Source organism: Gouania willdenowi, chromosome 16 (assembly GCF_900634775.1).
Source record: "Gouania willdenowi chromosome 16, fGouWil2.1, whole genome shotgun sequence".
In the NCBI taxonomy this organism is placed as follows: Eukaryota; Metazoa; Chordata; class Actinopteri; order Blenniiformes; family Gobiesocidae; genus Gouania; species Gouania willdenowi.
This window is the reverse complement of record NC_041059.1, coordinates 38,675,330-38,694,515: the sequence shown is the minus strand read 5'-3', so window position 1 is coordinate 38,694,515 and position 19,186 is coordinate 38,675,330. Positions and strand designations below refer to the sequence as shown.

General features: G+C 38.8%; 1 protein-coding gene across 2 annotated transcripts; it reads left to right on the top strand.

The window, feature by feature from the left end:
• Positions 1-1,759: 1,759 nt before the first annotated feature.
• On the top strand, positions 1,760-19,156 carry rab5ab (RAB5A, member RAS oncogene family, b). 2 transcript variants are annotated; one of them, XM_028470721.1, is made up of 6 exons: positions 1,760-1,980; positions 4,871-5,098; positions 11,846-11,997; positions 13,800-13,922; positions 13,996-14,089; positions 17,505-19,156. In XM_028470721.1, exons 2-6 carry the CDS (start codon positions 4,933-4,935, stop codon positions 17,618-17,620), a joined length of 651 nt encoding a protein of 216 aa, XP_028326522.1. In that variant the 5' UTR covers positions 1,760-1,980; positions 4,871-4,932; the 3' UTR covers positions 17,621-19,156. The 2 variants fall into 2 exon arrangements, with proteins under 2 accessions (XP_028326522.1, XP_028326523.1); XM_028470722.1 differs by having other exon boundaries at positions 1,760-1,984.
• The last annotated feature ends 30 nt before the right edge of the window (positions 19,157-19,186 follow it).

Here is a 19,186-nt window from a genome sequence, read left to right as displayed (position 1 = left end):
TAATAGTCAGTCACCAGTTTATTTAGATACTATTTGGATCGTAACACAGCAAAACAAAACTACAGCGTGAGCAGCTTTTTACGAGCTAAAACATCCACAGACTGAATGAAAACATGAGCAGGACCAGAAAACTGCTGAAATAAATCCTAAACAGTTCTATTGTGTGAGGAGACCTGGTCCAGGACCTGTGGAGGGAAACGTGGTGCAGCGGATTTCAGTTCTTGCTCTAATTTCACCATAAATATCACACAAACAGAACAAGTAAAAAAAAAAATGCTGTTTATCTGGTTTTTGTTTTTTCTGCATTTCTGTTTTGGTTTTAAATCATAAAAACAAAATAACCACATTGTTTATTTGTTATTTTGATTTGGTTTTAAAACAGAATAACCAAAGAACGAAGGGTACACGGATTCCTAATGCTATATAAACACAGCCACATAAACAAAGTTAGCTCGCTAACAAACCTTATGAAGTGGTCGCTACAGCATCAGCAGACTCTGCTCCTCCCGACCACAGATGTAGGTTTAAAATCCACTTTTTACGGCGTTGTCCTGTGAGCTTTTTACATTTCTCACCTTTGTGAATGACAATCATCGGTACTCTATAAAATATATTTTCCTTTTCTCGGTTAGAACGATTGGAGCATCCGTAAATTACACAAAATATGGGCATTTTAATGATTTCAGACGAAAGATTCTCAGGCATCACTTCCTGCCCTCCATCTGAATTTAACGCTCTCGCTTTGTCGCGATACAGTAATGTGAGTGACGTCACGTGAATCAACAGAGCAGGCCATAGACATATACACATTCTATTGGCTGATCCTAACAACAGCTCTAGGGTACGTTCAATAGCACAAACGTTAAACAATTACACCACAGTATATTATATCTATGGAGCAGACTCCCGTCCACTGTCAGTGAATGGACACAGTCAGTTGATAGCCAATCAGATATCTTTAATGAATAAAAAGCTCCCCTGTAGTGGGAAGAGTGGGGGGTACAGTATGTTAGCTGGGGGGGCACTGCCCGCGAATGCCCCCCCATGACATCGACACTGGATAGCAGAGTCCACATTTGACATAGATGTGAATGCTTTATTTTCCAGTGTTGTCTTACTTGCTTGTGTTTAGAGTTTAGACAGAATGAGCAAAGTTTTTCAACGTTTGTTTAAGAAATGGGCAAAAACTTTATTTCAGTGTTAAATAATGTAATTTTATGTTCTGTTTTAGCCCATTTAAATTTATGAATATAATATTTACTTACAGTAATGAGCAGATGAGGCACAGTTAGCGGGAGTAAAGGTGGCACAGATTACCCAGGGAGAAAAATGGCCTTCAGAATAAAAGCCCGGAGGCAGCAGCTGTGTTCCTTTTTTCTGATTGCAAACAATCATTGGTTGAAACTCTGAACACAGTCTGCAAAACTCTCCGTCCATGTGAACTAAACTGTGAATCACTTTTTATTGCTTTCAAACAAAATCTATTCAGTGACCACAGTCATCAAATATCACGAACTTCTTCCTCAGTCACTAGTTATTATTATTAATTATAAATTATTATAATTAGTTCACCACCTGCTAAACAATACACTTTACAGCACATTTTTCAAATGCTAACACACATTGTTCAAAACAGTTAAAAACACAATAGTGTGTGTGTGTGTGTGTGTGTGTGTGTGTGCGCGTGTGCGTGTGCGTGTGCGTGTGCGTGTGTGTGAGAGATAAACACAGTGCAGTTCAGCAGTACTAAAGGCGAACACAGGAGGCGCTGTTCTGCGTCTCACTGACAGTAGCAGTCATAGATTTGTCATCAGCTTCAGTTCGTACGATGCCAAAAGGGAAGTTGAAAGAAGTCGGAGGGGCAGATCACGGAGTTTTATAAACTCGGACCTTACAGCAGCTGCCCGGGGATTCGGCACACTGTGATCGGACACCGCGGTGCTACTAAAACCGGCCACATAACACAGCTTCTTCTCTTTGGTGGGTAAGTAGCTGGCGTTAGCCACCGAATGCTAACCGAAGGGCCCCTCCCGACGTTGCTAAACAACATTAGCCCTGAGCGCTAGCATGCTAGCTCACATCATAAACACATGTTTTGTTAATGTATCACGAATTGCCCATCCGTACTTTATATCCACACATGATTACAGATACAGTTGTAACCCTAAACCGAGCTGTGATGATCAGGTGGTTCAGTTTGTCGTCGGGTTGCTAACGCGAGCTAGCTGGCGAGCTATCTGTCACCCTCTGTACACACCCAAAGCCTCTTCTTTTGAACTTTAGCTTTCTCCAATGTGTCATTATTGTCGCATTATGTATTAAAAGAAGACTTTCCAGCCCAGTCTTGTTGTGACATTCACGAACTAGGGCTTTATTTAAGCTGAGCTGCATCTAGTTTGAGCCATAGATTTGGAATGTAGATGCTAGCTGCGTTGCTAACACTGCTAAGACAGTGGCAACAACATAAACACGGTATTTGTGCTGATCTCTGTGTCGTAACGCGATTTCCACGAAGCTGCGAGTCATTATTTTTGGAATGGAAACACATGTACTGAAAAGTGTAAACAATCACACTTTGTTGTTGTTTAGGTGTTTGGGTCGCTTTTTTATTTTTTAATATTTTACCTGTTGATAGAATTCAAATCTGTGGTTGTAAACCTTCTATTACTGAAGACTCGTTTCCTAATCAGATTTAAATCGTCTGTCCAATGCCCACATAACTGTCACACAAAGAGTTATTCTTACAGGCATGTTCAGTATTTACCTGGAGACGGTGAACAATGATCCTCAGGTTATGGTTGGTTAACTCTTAGACTAGTAAAGGTTTGTTAACCCAAAGTTATTTTTACTCTCAGACATGAATGAACAATTGTTGCATCAAAGAGGATTTTAAGGGATTTGACTGACTTCTTTATAATCAAATGTAAGATATTTCAGTCTTATCCATGCCAGGCACATGTCAAAATAAAGTACAGTAAAAGGTGCTTAGTTGTTAGTAAGAAGTGGAAAACCAACTGTTTTTCTTGTTAACTTTGTGTCTTGGAGATTAAAACACATTTTTAACCACTTTGACAATGTGCAGCTGCGGTGAGTTCAGTGTCTGTTGGAATTGTTGTTGTTGCATGTTTTAAATGGGCATTGCTTGTAAAGTATAGAATCAGATGCTTAGTGAGAGACGTAGCAACACTGTGTACATTCTGTGTTTCTCATATATACACAATAATGTGTTGTGTCCTGTCTATAACACATTTACACACACGACCATAAACATCTGGGAAAATAAGGGAGAGCAGTGTATGCACGGCCAGGTTGTCAGACTTCAAGCTCCCTTCAAACTACATGTCAAAGTCGAGGCCCGCGAGCCTGACGTGGCCCGCCACATCATTCTACCCTAACCCTAAAATTTTCACACTCAAAAAAAAGGATCTTTAATAAATCCCGATGTTATTAATTTCCAGATATCTCAGGACCTTCAAATTCACAAAATCACGGAAACTCCCCAATATATGAGGACTGAGGAGGGTCACAATCTTTCTTTGTAAATCTTTACATTATTGCAGTAATTTATAATACCAAGAACTACTACTTATTCTAAAACCCTTAAATTATTGTACAAAATTCCTGCAATTTAAATTGGAATCATTAATAATAATAATAAAAAGAAAAAGATTGCAAAATTAATTTAAGTCAAGATCTGAGAGGTACTAATAATTGGGACTAATTGTTTGAATATTGTAACCTACCGTAACTTCCGGACTATAAGCCCCTACTTTTTTCTCACGCTTTGAACCCTGCGGCTTAAACAATGATGCGGCTAAATTGTGAATTTTTTCCGGTTTTATAAGCTTCATGCCACCACAAAATTGAGCTCCGTCACATTAGACCAGGTGGAACAATGACATTAACATTAAATTGTTGCTCGCACTAAATCATTCTGATCACTCATTTTGTCATGATGCACACTGCTTCGTCATAGCAACGACTCAAAGAAATGTTGTCAGAGAGAGAGAGCGCCCGCAGCAGCAGCGTGGATGCAGTAAAAGTCAGCCATTTTGTAATAGAAGAATGAACAGCATAAAGTTGTTAAATCACCGCGTTAGGTTTGTTCAGGATTGATCGGTGCTCTGGACTCTGAGGCTGATGGAGATGCTTCTGTAAGGAGGATGGACAGATGGAGCAGAGATCAGAACATCCTGGATACAGGCTGTATACAGGCTGTTCTGATCTCTGCTCCATCTACAGTAAAAGTCAGTCAGTTTATAATAGTAACATAACAGCATAAAGTTGCCAAATCACCACGTTGGATTTGTTCAGAAGCGATCACGTCCGTATTCTGACTCAGAGTCTGACTCGCTGTGATCGCTCCGCTGTAGTTAATGGTAAGAAAAGCGGACAAAGCGGTGTATCAGTCTGGTTCCAGTAAAAAGTGACCATAAAAAGCCGTAAATGTACTAATATGTAGACGTGGAGCAGTGAGGAGGAGACTTTATGTAGTAAAGGAAACTTATCAGTTGAAACACGGACATTTCCGTGAAACCTAACTTGAGTACAGCATCCCGCCTACCTGCCTGTTCTGATTGTCTGAAGGGCACCATCATCAGCCAATAGGGTGTGGCCTTTGTTAGGCTGCAGCATTTGTTGATTTTTTTTAGAAAATTGCTAAATTATTATAATGCGGCCAATAAAACAGTGTGTTTTATAGCCAAGAAATGACGGTTTGGTTGATAAAGACCTGTACTGTGGAAGACAATAAAGTTCATTTGTTGCTTCTACTAATTAAATGTGACTCTGGACCTACTTATCCAGAAGAGCAGTTTTTAATTCTACACACTGAAAGTGCAGATTACTGACTGACTCTATGTTGTTTTAGGTTGTTTGTGACATTTATTCGGAGTCCAGCTACCTCCAGGGGAAGAGACCGCACAGTGCGACATGGCAAACAGAGGCGGAGCCACTCGACCCAACGGGCCCAACGCTGGCAACAAGATCTGCCAGTTTAAACTGGTGCTTTTAGGGGAGTCGGCAGTGGGGAAGTCCAGCCTCGTACTTCGCTTTGTCAAGGGTCAGTTTCATGAGTTCCAAGAAAGCACAATCGGAGGTAAGACTTTTCTCTTCTGTTCTTCGTTTCTTAGCACAGCCACAGCAGGAAGCATTCACTCAGAGGACAGAGCTTCTTCTTGTAAATGTCAAGATGGAGCTCAGTCACATTTTGTGGTTTCCTGATTAAAATCCCTCAAATTTAGCTGAGTGAATCATTAGAAGAGAGTTCCTGGTCTTTAACTCAAACTTCCAGGGATCTCTGGGTTCTAACCAGGAATTTTTCACAGTATAGGGACTAGGGATGGGCGATATTGACAAAAAAATGTGTCCCGATAATTTCTAGTATTTATCCCGATAACGATAAAAATCACAATAAATAAAAACTATAAAAAATAAATAAATAAAAAATAACAGGTTCCTTACAAACTAATAAATGTGAACACATCAACACTAGACACATTTAAAAAGGCTACAATAACTGCTGACTCAAGCACCTCATGAGCTGATATTTTATGAACTATATTTGCATGTGGATCACTATTAGTGTTATTGTAAGTAATTCATTTATTTCCTCACTTGATATAAAATTGTTTAAAAAAACACATGAGCACAAATAAGTTCAGTCGTGTTTTTACTGCTGATGAAATATAATTAAAAAATATTGTGTTTCACAAATTGTGATGAATGAATAGTGACGTTAGTGATTATGCTAATATTTATTTCACACAACGTGTTTCATGTTATCTTTTATTCTTCCATACAAGTGTTAAATCTGTCCATAAACAAGTCGATGGCTCTCTGTGACAGTAAGACGTCTTATTATTCCTTATATGGAGAGGTTAGCATTAGCTCTTAGCCCAGTCTGTGTATCGGTGTGTTAGCTTAGCATAGTTAGCTTTAGTTGAGTTTTCAGTTCATAATCATTGCTACAGGTTCATCTCTGTCCCTGTGTTTGTGGAACTTTGGGTGGATCTGACGGAGGACCTTGAATCGGTTCACTTTGTTGGATGGTTGTCTGGTTTTAACCAAGTAGCGGTCCATGATGTATCGCAGCATAGTAGCTTTAGGTAGCCGTGACAAACACACACACACACAGACCTTGGTGTGTGTGTTGGCCGGTGCAGAGCTTCCATAAAAAACGTTCTGCTCCAGAGAATAATAAGTTGGTGACAACAAACGGGCAGTTTTGGTCCGTGGAACGCACCAATTCTTGGCTAAATTGAGGGACAAACGGCCCGAGGCCCTCGCTAATTTTTGACATGGGAATTTATTGTTTATATCGAGGGATGACAAATTCTTACGATCGGATAAACCATAAACGATCAAATATCGGCACAGAACATTTTGAAATGTATAACTACCTAAGGGCCAAATTTAGTGACGTAAAGCTAAAGTTTGTTTTATTGGTTTTTTTTTTTTTCTTAACTTTGTTCCAGCTTTACTTTAAAGCTAAAAGTTATTTGTTGAATTGGTGATGGTGATGATGAAGGTAGTTATAGTTACTCATGCTTGGTATAGATCCTCCACTAATATACTTACACACACTGTAAAGACAATAAATAACATTTTATTCAAAAGATTGATTCCAAGACATGCTTTTCAAATTTAAATGAATTAATAAGTTTGACCTGAAGTTAAATTAGAACACACACACACACACACACACACACACACACACAAGCGGAGGACGCATGCATGTGCACACACAGAGTACAGCTTTAATCGGGCCGAAAAAAGAAGACGCAGCCCAAACTCGTTTGACTAGAATGAAGCCTATGTCTCTTTAAGCCCAAACACGGTTCACATCCATGCACTTGGATCTAGAATGATCCATTGTGAGCTGTTAACATGACGAGCAGCTACACGCTACGTCTGGTTGAAGCTACATTGTTTATATTGCACACAGGCAGTATCGGGGGCAGCTAGGTGGCTGCAGGGGTCCACGGGTATAGACGGGAGCATCCGAGCAGATTGCCTGTCTTAAATAGGCTGATGTACGAGTTTCTGGGTTATTCATTGAAGAGAATTTGACTTGCCTTGCTTGTTTACCAAGTGTTTTGCTGCATTTCTCCTGCAATGTTTCAAGACCACTAGCAACAACTTTCCTTGTGTTGGCCTGCAGGCTAGTTTTGGCTTTGAGAGGGGCGGGGCGGAGGGGAGGAGCTTGCATGTGCATGGATTAAACAACTCAAAGTTAGTAATAATAACGTGTGTGTGCCAAGCTTTATTATTTGTAGATGTCTGAAATAGTGTGTTTGTTTTATTTCGCGAATAAAACATGTTAAAAAAAACTTTTTTTGAAACATTTTTTTATAATCTTTTTTTTTTTTATTATGGTATTTTTAAAATCGTTGGGTGTAATAATCAAAATTGTAATCAAATTTTGATTAATTGAGCAGCCCTACCCGTGAACGCCTGGAAGTCTCTTTTGTGTACAACAATTATTACCACGGTACCGATTTAAAAAAAAAAAAAAAAGGAAAAACAACAGAAAATCCCCCCTACGTTGCTGAAAATGGAGCGTAGGGGACGCCATTGCTCCGTAGGGGAGGTGGGCCCTACGCTCAACAGTGCTGGCGAGAACCCTGGATGTAATCTGTGCTTTACTTGGAATCCCAAAGACAAACTTATTCCCACGTGCAATTAATTTAATTTTGTCTATCTAGCTGTATTTCCATTGCACTTGGAAATGTGCATAATCTAAATGGTTAAAAAAAAACTGGAAATGGAAACACCTGAATTTAAAAAACACTCAAATATCACAAAAACGTTTTGACTTTTTCATGAGGAGGTTTTTCAGACGTTTCCATATTTAAATGTATCGCGAAAGCGCAATGGGAACACTTGACTAGCGATTACACGTCAGGACATGACGTAGCTGGCAGGGTTGGGGTCAGTTATAATTGTAATCGCATAAAAGATAAATTATAATTTACAGTTATGACGTAATAATAATTGTAATTGACAAAATCTGTTGCTGTTATAACTAAAAATTAATTGAAAAGATAATTGTCTTTGTAATTGTAATGGTCATGGAAATTCTATAAAAACTGTCATAATGTAATTAAATGCAAACCTGGGGATCCCTGTTGCAGTTCTATGGCTTACACGTACGTAATTGACAGTTAAAAATATGTTTCATATCAAGTTCTCCCACCACCTGTCAGTGAATCCTGAGGTTCTTTTTACCATTTAAAAAAAAATATATATAAATCTAGGGCTATACTGACAGGAAAAAGGCTCAGACACCCACACCACTGATATTAATACAAATATTCTCATTGATTAGGAAGCCTAACGAGGTAACCAAGAGATGACAAACAAACTAGATGATAGATAATATTTTTAGTGTATTTTAAAGCTGATTTAAGACATGGGTCAAACCCATTATTATGAGAGATGCTAACACAAGAGGAAGATCACATTTTATGGGCTTATTTATTAGGCGCAGTAATTGTGATTAATTGCAATTTAACTTTAGTAATTGAGAATGTACTTGATTTCAGGGGTAAAATAACTGTAATTTTTAATTGTAATTGGAAAAAATGCTGGTCACCATAAATGTAATGAAGTCAATATTGAACATGGTTAATTAAAGATGTAATTGTAATTTAAAAATGTAATTGACCCTAACCCTGGTACCTGGTACCATGACCACTTTTCTCTGATAAAAGATGGTGCGGTATTTGTAAACATAAGAGGAGACCCAGACATTTCTTAGCATTAGACTTGAAGATCCAGTATTATGCTATTTTTCGCACATCTCCATTTGTTCTAAGAACCCCAACAACATAGTATTATTTTCCCAAACTCGCCTGTTTTCCAGAGTTTTAGCCTCTGAAAAGTCACTTTTATGACGTTTCTAAAAACTGAGTCTTCATGCATGGGTGTGTCTGTAGACGCAGACTCTAAACCACAGCTGATCACAATAGCTATTGTTTTTTGCTATCCACACACTTGTTTTTGTTTTCAGCCAGAAAACTGCACATTACAGTAAAACATATGGATATTTAAGAGGCTATTGTGAAAACAAATGACTATCACCCTAAATGCACCATTCCTTTAGGTAACTGATTGATGGCCAAAGACGTCTTTAGATGTTAATTGTGTTTTTCGGCTGAGATTGATAGGAGACAGTGTGACGAAGCTTTCCTCTGGATATCTAACTTGTATCATGATGTAGTGACTACTGGTGCTATGTAGGTGGCAGTAGCGCACCTTTGGATGAAAGATCACCCATGTTGGGCAGAGCTCAGAGGGAGAGAAAAAAGAGTTTGCAAAACAGAAAATGGCGCTACGAGAGTTGGTGCTGAAGCTCCCAGCAGCACATATCAGCTCATACTCGACCAGAGCATGTATGGAATTAAGTGGATTAATGAGTGTCGCGATGGTGAGAGAAAACGATCAAGCTTTGACAGTCGGCATGTCCGGGAGGAGGAGGAAGTTGCGTGTGTGGAGAATGACGGGGGGAGAGACTTGGAGGAACGCCTAAATACAGTAAGAATTAAACTCTGACCCAGATAGCAAAATAATTACAATGTCCGGTCTCAGTTTTGTTTTTGTAGTTTTATAGAAGGAAACCAATGTTAAGGTGTCCCTGAAGCAAAGCAAAAATGCTTCAAAGTCACTAATAGATTTTTTCAGAAAAATATGTTTTTCTCAGCTTTCTGTCACAAACTGGCAATTTGTGTTAAACTTGCCTCTATTCAACTGCAGATTATAGAAGAACGAAACAAACTAGAAACAAAATTAATTTTTTCTGATGAAACGAGAGTCTAATCTTTCAGAATCTGATTTCAGATTTCAGATTGTCATAGTACAAAATGTTCTGTGGGTCTTAAAAAATCAGTGAAAATCATGTAAAACGCCTGGCAATATGGGGCTGGCTGCAGCTTAACCCTCCGGTGTTTGAAGCAGTTGAATGACTCTGCTGCTGCTGTGATAAACACACCGCCTGAAGCGCTGCGATAGACTCACAATCACAATAGCCACTTTATCTGTTTTACTGTAATGTGCAGTTTTTTGGCTGAAAACAATAACAGTGTGTGGATCACAAAAGAAAATCGCTTTAGTGATAACTGCTCTGCCTCGTTAGAGCGAGGCATGATGTCAGCGTCTACAGACACACCTAGGCATAAATATACATAAGTAGGCCCCAAAACAGCCTGTTTTTAGAACTGCTCAGGCTGTCACTCTGATCAACACTATACAGTCAAAGAGTGTCAAACCTGTTTCTGTTACTGTGAAATAACCTGGAACTAAACATATCAACCCTGGAACAACCTGTCACTGCGAAATGTTCATGGACATAATTTTTTCATTTAAATGTTCACCTGCACTACTCATCAATGTACTACTGCACTATTATCTTATTATTATTATTGTATTTTTATTTTATTTCATTATTATTATTATTATTATTATTATTATTACTATTATTATTATCTTGTTAGTTTTATTTAGTTTGCACATATTAGTCTAACTACTCTTATATTTATGTTGATACTTCTTTTTTTTAATTTTTTTTTCTTTATTTTATTTATTTTTCTTTATTCTAGTTGATTGTTATTATTTAATGTTAAACTACCTGAGAGAGCACAGGTCACCAAAAGAAATTCCTCGTGTGTATTCATACACCCCTGGCCAATAAAGTTGATTCTGATTCTGATTCTGAAAGTGACATTTCAGAGACTAAAACTCTGGAAAAAATAAACCTCAAATACTATGTTGTTGGGGTTCTTAGAACAAATGAAGATGGGTGAAAAATAGCATGATATGGGACATTTAAGGTGACAATCATTTATTTTGTCCGACTGCTGCCTCGCATTGGGTCACAAACACGTCAGATCATGTCAAAGGCGGTATAACGTCTACTAAAAATGAAACTGATTGTGAGCGCTCATGCTGCGCTTCAAATTATCTATATACTGATTTGTCTATTAACCGAACGTATATTATCTGTAGATAAAGGGACTAGTGGTTAAGGGAGCAGGCTTATAGTCATACGGTCACTGGTTCTAATCTCCCTGGTCCATCACTGTGGGATGTTGATCAGTCCCTTATATTAACTCTAACTTCTCCATGGGTTCTACACCGCGGCTGCTCCTCAGGGAGGGGTTAAATACAGAGAAGACATTTCATGTATGTAGCTTTACATATATGACAATAAGGGATAATATATATTCTATATTAAACCGCAGTGTTTGTTTTACCTGTGAGGTGTTTGAGAGGGAGGAGATCACGTTCTTATAGAGTAGGAGGAGCCAGGATTGTCAGGAGGAGGAGTTTCCACGATGTGACGTCACAACATGAGAAAAATCGATCTCTCCCATTTAAAGCTGACTTTTCACAAAATGTGGAATAACAAGGGAGAGAGGAAACAGAACATTTTCAACTGTGACCCTCTGAATGAGGTTAAAGGGATGTTATATATATATATATATATATATATATAAAGTGTTTTTTTCATAATACTGCCCCTTTATAAATGATTAGTGCCACATTATACATGAAACGACAAAGGAATGCAGAGTGTTCTAAGGAGGTACTGAAGTCTCGCAGCGGCAGGATGAGATTTCACCATAGTTATAGTTACCAAAACAACCTTCAATGGAAACACTTTCCAAGCACAATTACACTTTGTGGAAACTTTTGAAATATTGCTTTTATTTTGGGAAAAACAGTTATAGAAATACAGCCAGAGAAGCGTTTGGTTCAGGCGTTTGGCGTTACGTGCACGTGTTAATCCGCTCTGTCTTGGCGTCGCTCTCACTGCCTCTGGCTGTTGTGCTTTGTCCTGGTGCAGCTGCCTTTCTGACTCAGACGCTATGTTTGGACGACACAACAGTCAAGTTTGAAATCTGGGACACGGCCGGTCAGGAGCGCTACCACAGCCTGGCCCCCATGTACTACAGAGGGGCGCAGGCCGCCATTGTGGTCTACGACATCACCAACAAGGTAGGGACTGTGCGCCATACCACAACCTGTTCACTCATAGGGTGGGTGGGGCCACACACACGCATGTTAGCATTAGAATAATGAACTATCAGAGCATTAACACCGGAAACAACAAGGTGTTTGTGTGTGTTTTTTGGAGTCATTATATCTGTCTCTCTTTATGTTTTTGGATTAATTTTGTGATTTTGCATATTTTTTTGTTTTGTGTATTTTTGTTTTCATTTTGTATATTCTCATTTTGTTATATTGTGTTTTTTCTGGATCTTTGGAAATTTAAGAATGATTCATAATTATCAACAATGAATAATAATGTTATTATAATAATAAAATCACGAGTGATTCTCAATTTATTTCCGCGACCCCTGATTTATACGTAGTTTTGTGTATTTTTTTGTTATTTTGCATTTTTCTATTATTTTGTGCATTATGTGTTTTTTGTACAAGTTTGTTTGTTTTTTTGTGTATTTTTCTCTCAATTGGTCTGCACTTTTTTTTTTTAATTCATTTTGTGATTTGTTTTCTTTCATTTTGTGTATTTTTGTTTTAATTTTGTGTATTTTTGGTTTCATTTTGTGTTGTAGTTTTGTGTATTTTTGCTGTATTGTTGGCAATCAGCCCAATTTCCTGATTGAATTCCAATTATTGATCCTCCTTGATTGATCCTCCTTGAATGCAAAGCATTTTTTGATTATTAACTATTATCGATGCCATTTTTGATTATTGCTGATTCTTGATCTTTCATTCAACATCAGCCACTAAATTATTTGACTTCTCTTTTATGTAACTTTTCACAGCACGTTTAATATTGTATAGTGTGAGTGAAATATCCAAATTAAGACTCGTCTGGTTTTTGTTACAATGTGAAAATGTAAATAATAAATGTTCAAATCATCAATAATCAGGATTGATTCTTGATGTATTTTTTTACGACTCCTATTTTATATAAAATTTTGTGTTTTTTTTTTTCTATCATTTTGTGCATTACTGTTGTCATAATGTGTTTTTTGTATTTTGGTGATTTTTGGGTATTTTTCTCTCAATTTAGGGTAATTTTGTATATTTTTGATATTTTCTATACTGTATATTTTATTTTGTGTTGTCATATTGTTGTTTTTTTTTTTGTCTATTTTTGCTATATTCTTGTCAAGAGTGCTTAATCAGTCCAATTTCCCAATTCCATTCCAATTATTGATTTCCGATTTGAATACAAATCGATTTTTGACTATTACAGATTATTGATGCGATTTTCATGGGAAATATTTAAATTAGGATGACTCGTCTGGTTTGTGTTACAATGTGAAAAATGTAAATTAAAGATCTTTGGAACTTTAAGAATCAATTCATAATCGTCAATTATAAAATCACGATTGATTCTAGATTTTGTCACGACATCTAATTTTTTGTGTTTTTGCTGTAGTTTTGTGTATTTCTGTCATTTGGTGCATTGTTGTTGTCATAATGTGTGTTTTGTATAGGTTATTGTAGTTTTTTGTGTAGTTTTATGTCAATTTGTTCATTGTTGTCATGTGTGTTATTTGTGTAGTTTAGTGTTTTTTTGTGTATTTTGCTCTGAATTTGAAAGTTTTTAGTAATTTTTTGCATTTACTTTCGGGGTACACAAAATCTGACAGAGGGCCACATGTGGCCCCCGCACCGCCAGTTGTGCATGTCTGCTGTAAACGATGAACAATGGTACTTAATTGTGTGGTTTGTTGTTATCTCTGAAAGCTTGTTGTTCACACGCTGCTGCAGCTGCTCCGTTTATCTGATGGTTCCCCTCCCTGCTCCGTTTGGTTTGTCAGGAGTCGTTCGTACGGGCGAAAAAATGGGTGAAAGAGCTTCAGAGGCAGGCCAGTCCAAACATCGTAATAGCCCTGGCTGGGAACAAGGCCGATCTGGCCAACAAGAGAGCTCTGGACTACGAGGTTTGAACTGATTGGACGTGAGCTGAGCTGCAGATGATTTCTTCATCATTTCTTCCTGGTTTCCCTCTCACAGGACGCACAGTCGTACGCAGACGACAACAGCTTGCTCTTCATGGAGACATCAGCCAAGACCTCAGTGAACGTGAATGAGATTTTCATGGCCATCGGTGAGTGTTTCTCAGCTGTTATGTCGTTTAACAGCTGCCGACTGTTCATTAATGTTCATATGTTGGAAGAGATGTTTTCTACTTTAGCTTCTGCTCTTTCTAACAATCCCAGTGTCTGCAGGGTAGAGTTTAGATTCTTGGCCCGAGCCCGGCACAAACTCATTTTCCCGCTCAGCTATCGGGCTTCATTTTTCACTTTTTTTTTTACATTTTTAAATCTTTTAATTTGAACTTTATGGTTTTGTTTTTTTAAATCTCTATTACATTAACTCATACAGTGCCAGCCATTTTCAAAATTTCTACCCACTCAGTACCAGCCGTTTTAAAGCATTTTGACTCATTCTTAAAGACCCACAGAAGATTTTGTACTATGACATTCTGAATTCTATAAGATTAACGTCTCTAATTTCAGCAGGAAAAATGAATTGTGTTCCTAGCTTGTTTCGTTTTTCTGTAATCAGCAGTTAAATAGAGGCAAGTTTCACACAATTTGCCAGTTTGTGACAAAAAGCTGAGAAAAACGTGTTTTTATGAAAAAATCTATTAGTGACTTTTTTTTGCTTTAGTGACACCTCAACATTGTTTCCTTCTGTAAAACTACAAAAACAACACTGAAACAGGGCTTTTGTTGGCAAAATTATTATTATTTTACTATTTATGTCACAGTTGAATGGATTTCTTAATGTATTTAGGTGTTCCTCCAAGTCTCTCCCCCGTCATTCTCCACACACACAACTTTCTCCTTCTCCCGGACGTGCCAAGTGTCACCGCTTGCCCCGTTTTTTTAGGTCGTTTTCTCTCACCATTGCGACACTCTCAATAGTCCACTGAGTTCCACACATGCTCTGGTTGAATGTGAGCTGGTGGGAACTTCAGCATCAACTCTCGTAGCGCCATTTTCTGTCTTGTAAACTCCTTTCCTCTCCCTCTGAGCTCTGCCCATCACGGGTGATCTCTCATCCAAAGGTGTTCTGCTGCCACCTACATGTCACCAGTTGGTCACTACATCATGGTACAAGTTAGATACTCACCGGAGAGCTTCGTCACACTGTCTCCTAGCAACCCCAGCCGAAAAACACAAATGACGTCTATAGACGTCAACAAACACAAAAACACTTCTGTATTGTTGTGATATCATTTCTGAAAGTAGTGGGACGAGATATTGACGGCGTTGTGTTGCGTTTAGTTGTTCAGCGTTCACATTCACTGAATATTATTTGCTGATTTTGCTCATTCCTCACTTGCTGCTGGTTCACAAGGAACAAATATGATTGGTTCTTCAGTCTGGTCTGTGCTCCACGCATGGTTCCGTCCGGTCTGGTCTGCGTTCTGTAACGGACTGGGTTCTATGTTCTGGTTATGTTCCACTTGTGTGTATTCAGTGGTTAACTGATGCTGAGATTTCCCATGGCCGTGAAGGCATCATGGCTACGTACAGCTTTCTCTGCCAATGTGTGTCTTTGTTTACATGTGTTCTGAGTGGTGATTGGCTGGGAGGCTGAGGAAAGGGCGGGCGTAAGCAAGGAAAAGAGTGAACAATTCTGTTCCCACGGTAGTGTGAGTGTATGACGGTGTAAGACGGTTCTTTGTGTTTGATTGTTTATTGTTGCCGTGTTACTACGACCTCCATTAAAGCCTGTAAAACTGCGATAACGGCTTGAGTCACGTCATTAAAATACCTTTTAGGCTGAGCTGTGGTGAGTGTGGCACTGCACTATTAATCTACCGGCAGCAATACGTTCAATAAAATAATAGTTTACATACAGTGCTTAATCTCATCCAATGTTTTGTGTTTCCCAGGTTTCAGATTTATCCTCCACATAAGGTTTCTATTATTTGGACATTTTTTATGTTTTGTAGTTTAAAACAGCAATTCTCAACTGGTTGGTCAGGACCCAAAAGTGGGTCGCGGACCTGCACTGGGTGGGTCAAGGACAGCTGGTCAAAAACGAATAAATACTTAATGTCTCTCATGTTGGACTTGTCTTTTATTTTGAAAGTAACTTTTCATTGGAACAGGCATGTTGTGAAATGTATGTTGCACAGGAAAATAAATAGATTTATGTTTTAAAAGATTGTGTTTCCAACAGCTATTTTTGAAAAACTAAATTTAGTTAGTTAAATTCTAAAAAAAAAAAAAAAAAAAAAAAAAAAAAAGTGTCGTGATGACAGTGGCAAAATGTGGGTCCCAGGGTGAGACCAGTGGAGAACCCCTGGTTTAAAACATTTGTTCTCACAGACCTGAGGTGAAATAATAAATGTTTCCTAAGTGATCCGTGATATGAAAGACTTTCCAGTGATCATGGGCTGGAGGTGGAACTACTGCACTGAACTTATGAATATCATTGTGTTCATGTTTTAGCATGTTTCTAAAGAGTAGATGGAAAATCCAGTTTGTCTATTGGGATCAGCCTTAAGCTGGGGGATCAAGACACCATTTTCTTCCTCACTGGAACATCATCATCATCATCAGAAAAAGAGGTTGAGCTTTGATTACATGCCTGAAGGACCCAGGTTACTATTTCAACAAGGCGTGTTTATACAGTACCCAGGGACAAGTCCCCGAAGTATCCTATTAATTACCCATAAACCAGTGCAACATATCTGTGAATTCTGTCAGCAGACAGCACCATCTAGTGACTAAAAACTGAACTGCACCTTCTTTTGCAAACAGTCTAACATTTGGGCATGTGACCTATACCAGTGCAACTTATAGTGAGAGAATACAGTGTTTAGGGAGCTCTGTTTGTTCAACTTTAAAGGTTACACAACATGCCTAAAAAACATGCAACAAACGCAGAAAGGACATACTGATACTTTAATTAGACACGGCCAACTGGTGGCCCAGTGTCTCCAATTTTATGTGACCCCAGAAGTAAACGCACAAAATAAAACCAGAAACACAGATAAATCAACAAAATGACAAAAAACACAAAATCACAACCAAAAGACGTAAGACACCAAAAATGCACAAATGAGAAGAAAATTACACAAAATGACTCTAAAAATGCACAAAATGACAGAAATATAAAATGAGAAGGAAATTACAACACAAACGCACAATATGACATCAAAAATGGACTAAAGAGCAGAAAAATGTACAAAAACGCGAAAAATGACTTCAAAACACACAAACGAGAAGAATAATACACAAAACGGACACAAATGTATACAAAACAAAAAGGGGAAAAAATCACAATATTAATGGACCGTTGATCACGTGACCCTCAGATCAGATACAATCACATGTTTGTGGTCCCGCCCAGTATGATTAAGTGTTCATCTGTTCTTTTATTGTTTCCTAATTTAGATTAGACCACAACAATAAAATAAAAACCCAGAAGTCCTCTTTAATGTCCAAGCCCATTCAGGAGCTTCTGAAACATCTCCTCGTTCTGTTTTCTTCTCGCTGCAGCAAAGAAACTCCCCAAGAACGAGCCTCAGCCGGCCGGTGGCAGCGGGGGGAGGAACCGAGGGGTGGACCTGACGGAGACGGCTCAGCCCAGCAGCCGCCCCTGCTGCAGTAACTAACCCACTCATCTTCCTCCTCGACTGGATAGCACCCGGACATCAGAGCGGACTCTCCACCTCGCCCCCTGGAATAGTACAAGACTCTGTATAGCTGCATTTCTAATACCTTTGGTTTGTTTTTGTTTGGTTTTGTTGATGATCTTTTTTTAAAAAAAACTTTTTTAAAGAAGTGTATATCAGTATAATGGATGCATGTATCACTACAACGTCTAAAAACTACATTTCTATCTCCCATCCCATCAGAAGACTAACCCCACCGAGGGGGAGGAGCCTGTATTCCTGTTTGTGTTACGTTGGCGTGACAGACGTGTGTGAGTGTCAGCTGTGTCACAGGGAGGTGAACCACGCCCTCAAGTCAAATGCGTCCGTTTGGTTTCCCTTTCATCGTCCTTCCCTGTTTAGATGACATGACTTCTGAAATGCTACCAAACATGATAAATAGGGTTAATAGAGTCAACTATCACTTTTAATATTTATACGCTTCAGATGGAAACAGGGAGAGTTACGCTGAAATTACGCCACGTTACATACGTTCGCTACACTTGGAGATACTCGGTCAGTGGTTTTTCCGTGGAAAAATAGCGAGTAAATTGTGATATCTTCCTTAAATGTGCATGTGAGATATATCCGCGTAATATCGGGGGCGGAGCCTGACTATGAATAATAATTATTAAAAAATAAAAACGGTTCAGACTGCTTTTTCCGTTTTTGTGTTTTGTGATCACAGAAAATTAGGTCACACGTTTTTACACAACTACGAAGCCACGAATGACAACGTTGACTTTATGATCTGTTGATTGGCTTGTGATCGGTGTGTGGGGAAAAAAGAAAGATTTGTTCTTTTCAAAATCAAAAAGTCAAACATGCCCTAGCTTTGAGTCTGAACCAGGACAAGCCCCCGGTTTCTCAAAGGTGAATTGTTGGGTTAATGATCAGGGATTTGACATAGGACACTAACCCCCCCAAATCAGCTGCCACTCATAAATGTCTGTCAGGCCAAAGTATCGTCAGACGCTCTGAACGCGTGACGAAGTGTGAGAGGAAGTGAACAAACCCGTGTAGATGGGCGCACAGCCGTCACCAGGATTCATCTGCTTCTCTAAAGTCTGAGGACCTCCCAGCTTTTCCATTCACACCAGTTAATGACTCTTCACTGGACTTCAATGTGTACAGCGTTCCTACATGTTTCCTTTTCCATTTCACAAACTGGTCCCATCATGTGAAGCAGTGCTGGTCTCTTTAGGTCAGCCTTGTGTTCTGAACACAAACCCTTCGCTGGCGTCTTGTTACTTTTCTCACAAATGGTCCACAGAGGTGTTTGAAAGGAGCTTTTGTTGCGTTGCACAGTGTTGACGATGTTTTAATTATTGGATTTTCTATGACGGACTGCAGTGGACTCGCTAACCTTTGGCTGTGAGCGGCTAGCATCATTAACCGCTGGTCTCTCTCTCAGCTCCATGAATTCTAATGATGTACAACAGCATTACTAGTGATGGGCTGCTTAATAAATCCAATAAATGGATGTGATCGCTCCTTCACTAACTCACTGCTTTGAGGAGGTTAAAG

What these genes read in the sequence shown, in the direction of transcription:
- rab5ab (XM_028470721.1), top strand. Translation starts at nt 4,933, where the DNA reads ATGGCAAACAGAGGCGGAGCCACTCGACCCAACGGGCCCAACGCTGGC. An exon ending in TCTACGACATCACCAACAAG is followed by an intron (nt 11,998 to 13,799) that starts GTAGGGACTGTG and finishes TTGGTTTGTCAG; the next exon opens with GAGTCGTTCGTACGGGCGAA. An exon ending in AGAGAGCTCTGGACTACGAG is followed by an intron (nt 13,923 to 13,995) that starts GTTTGAACTGAT and finishes TCCCTCTCACAG; the next exon opens with GACGCACAGTCGTACGCAGA.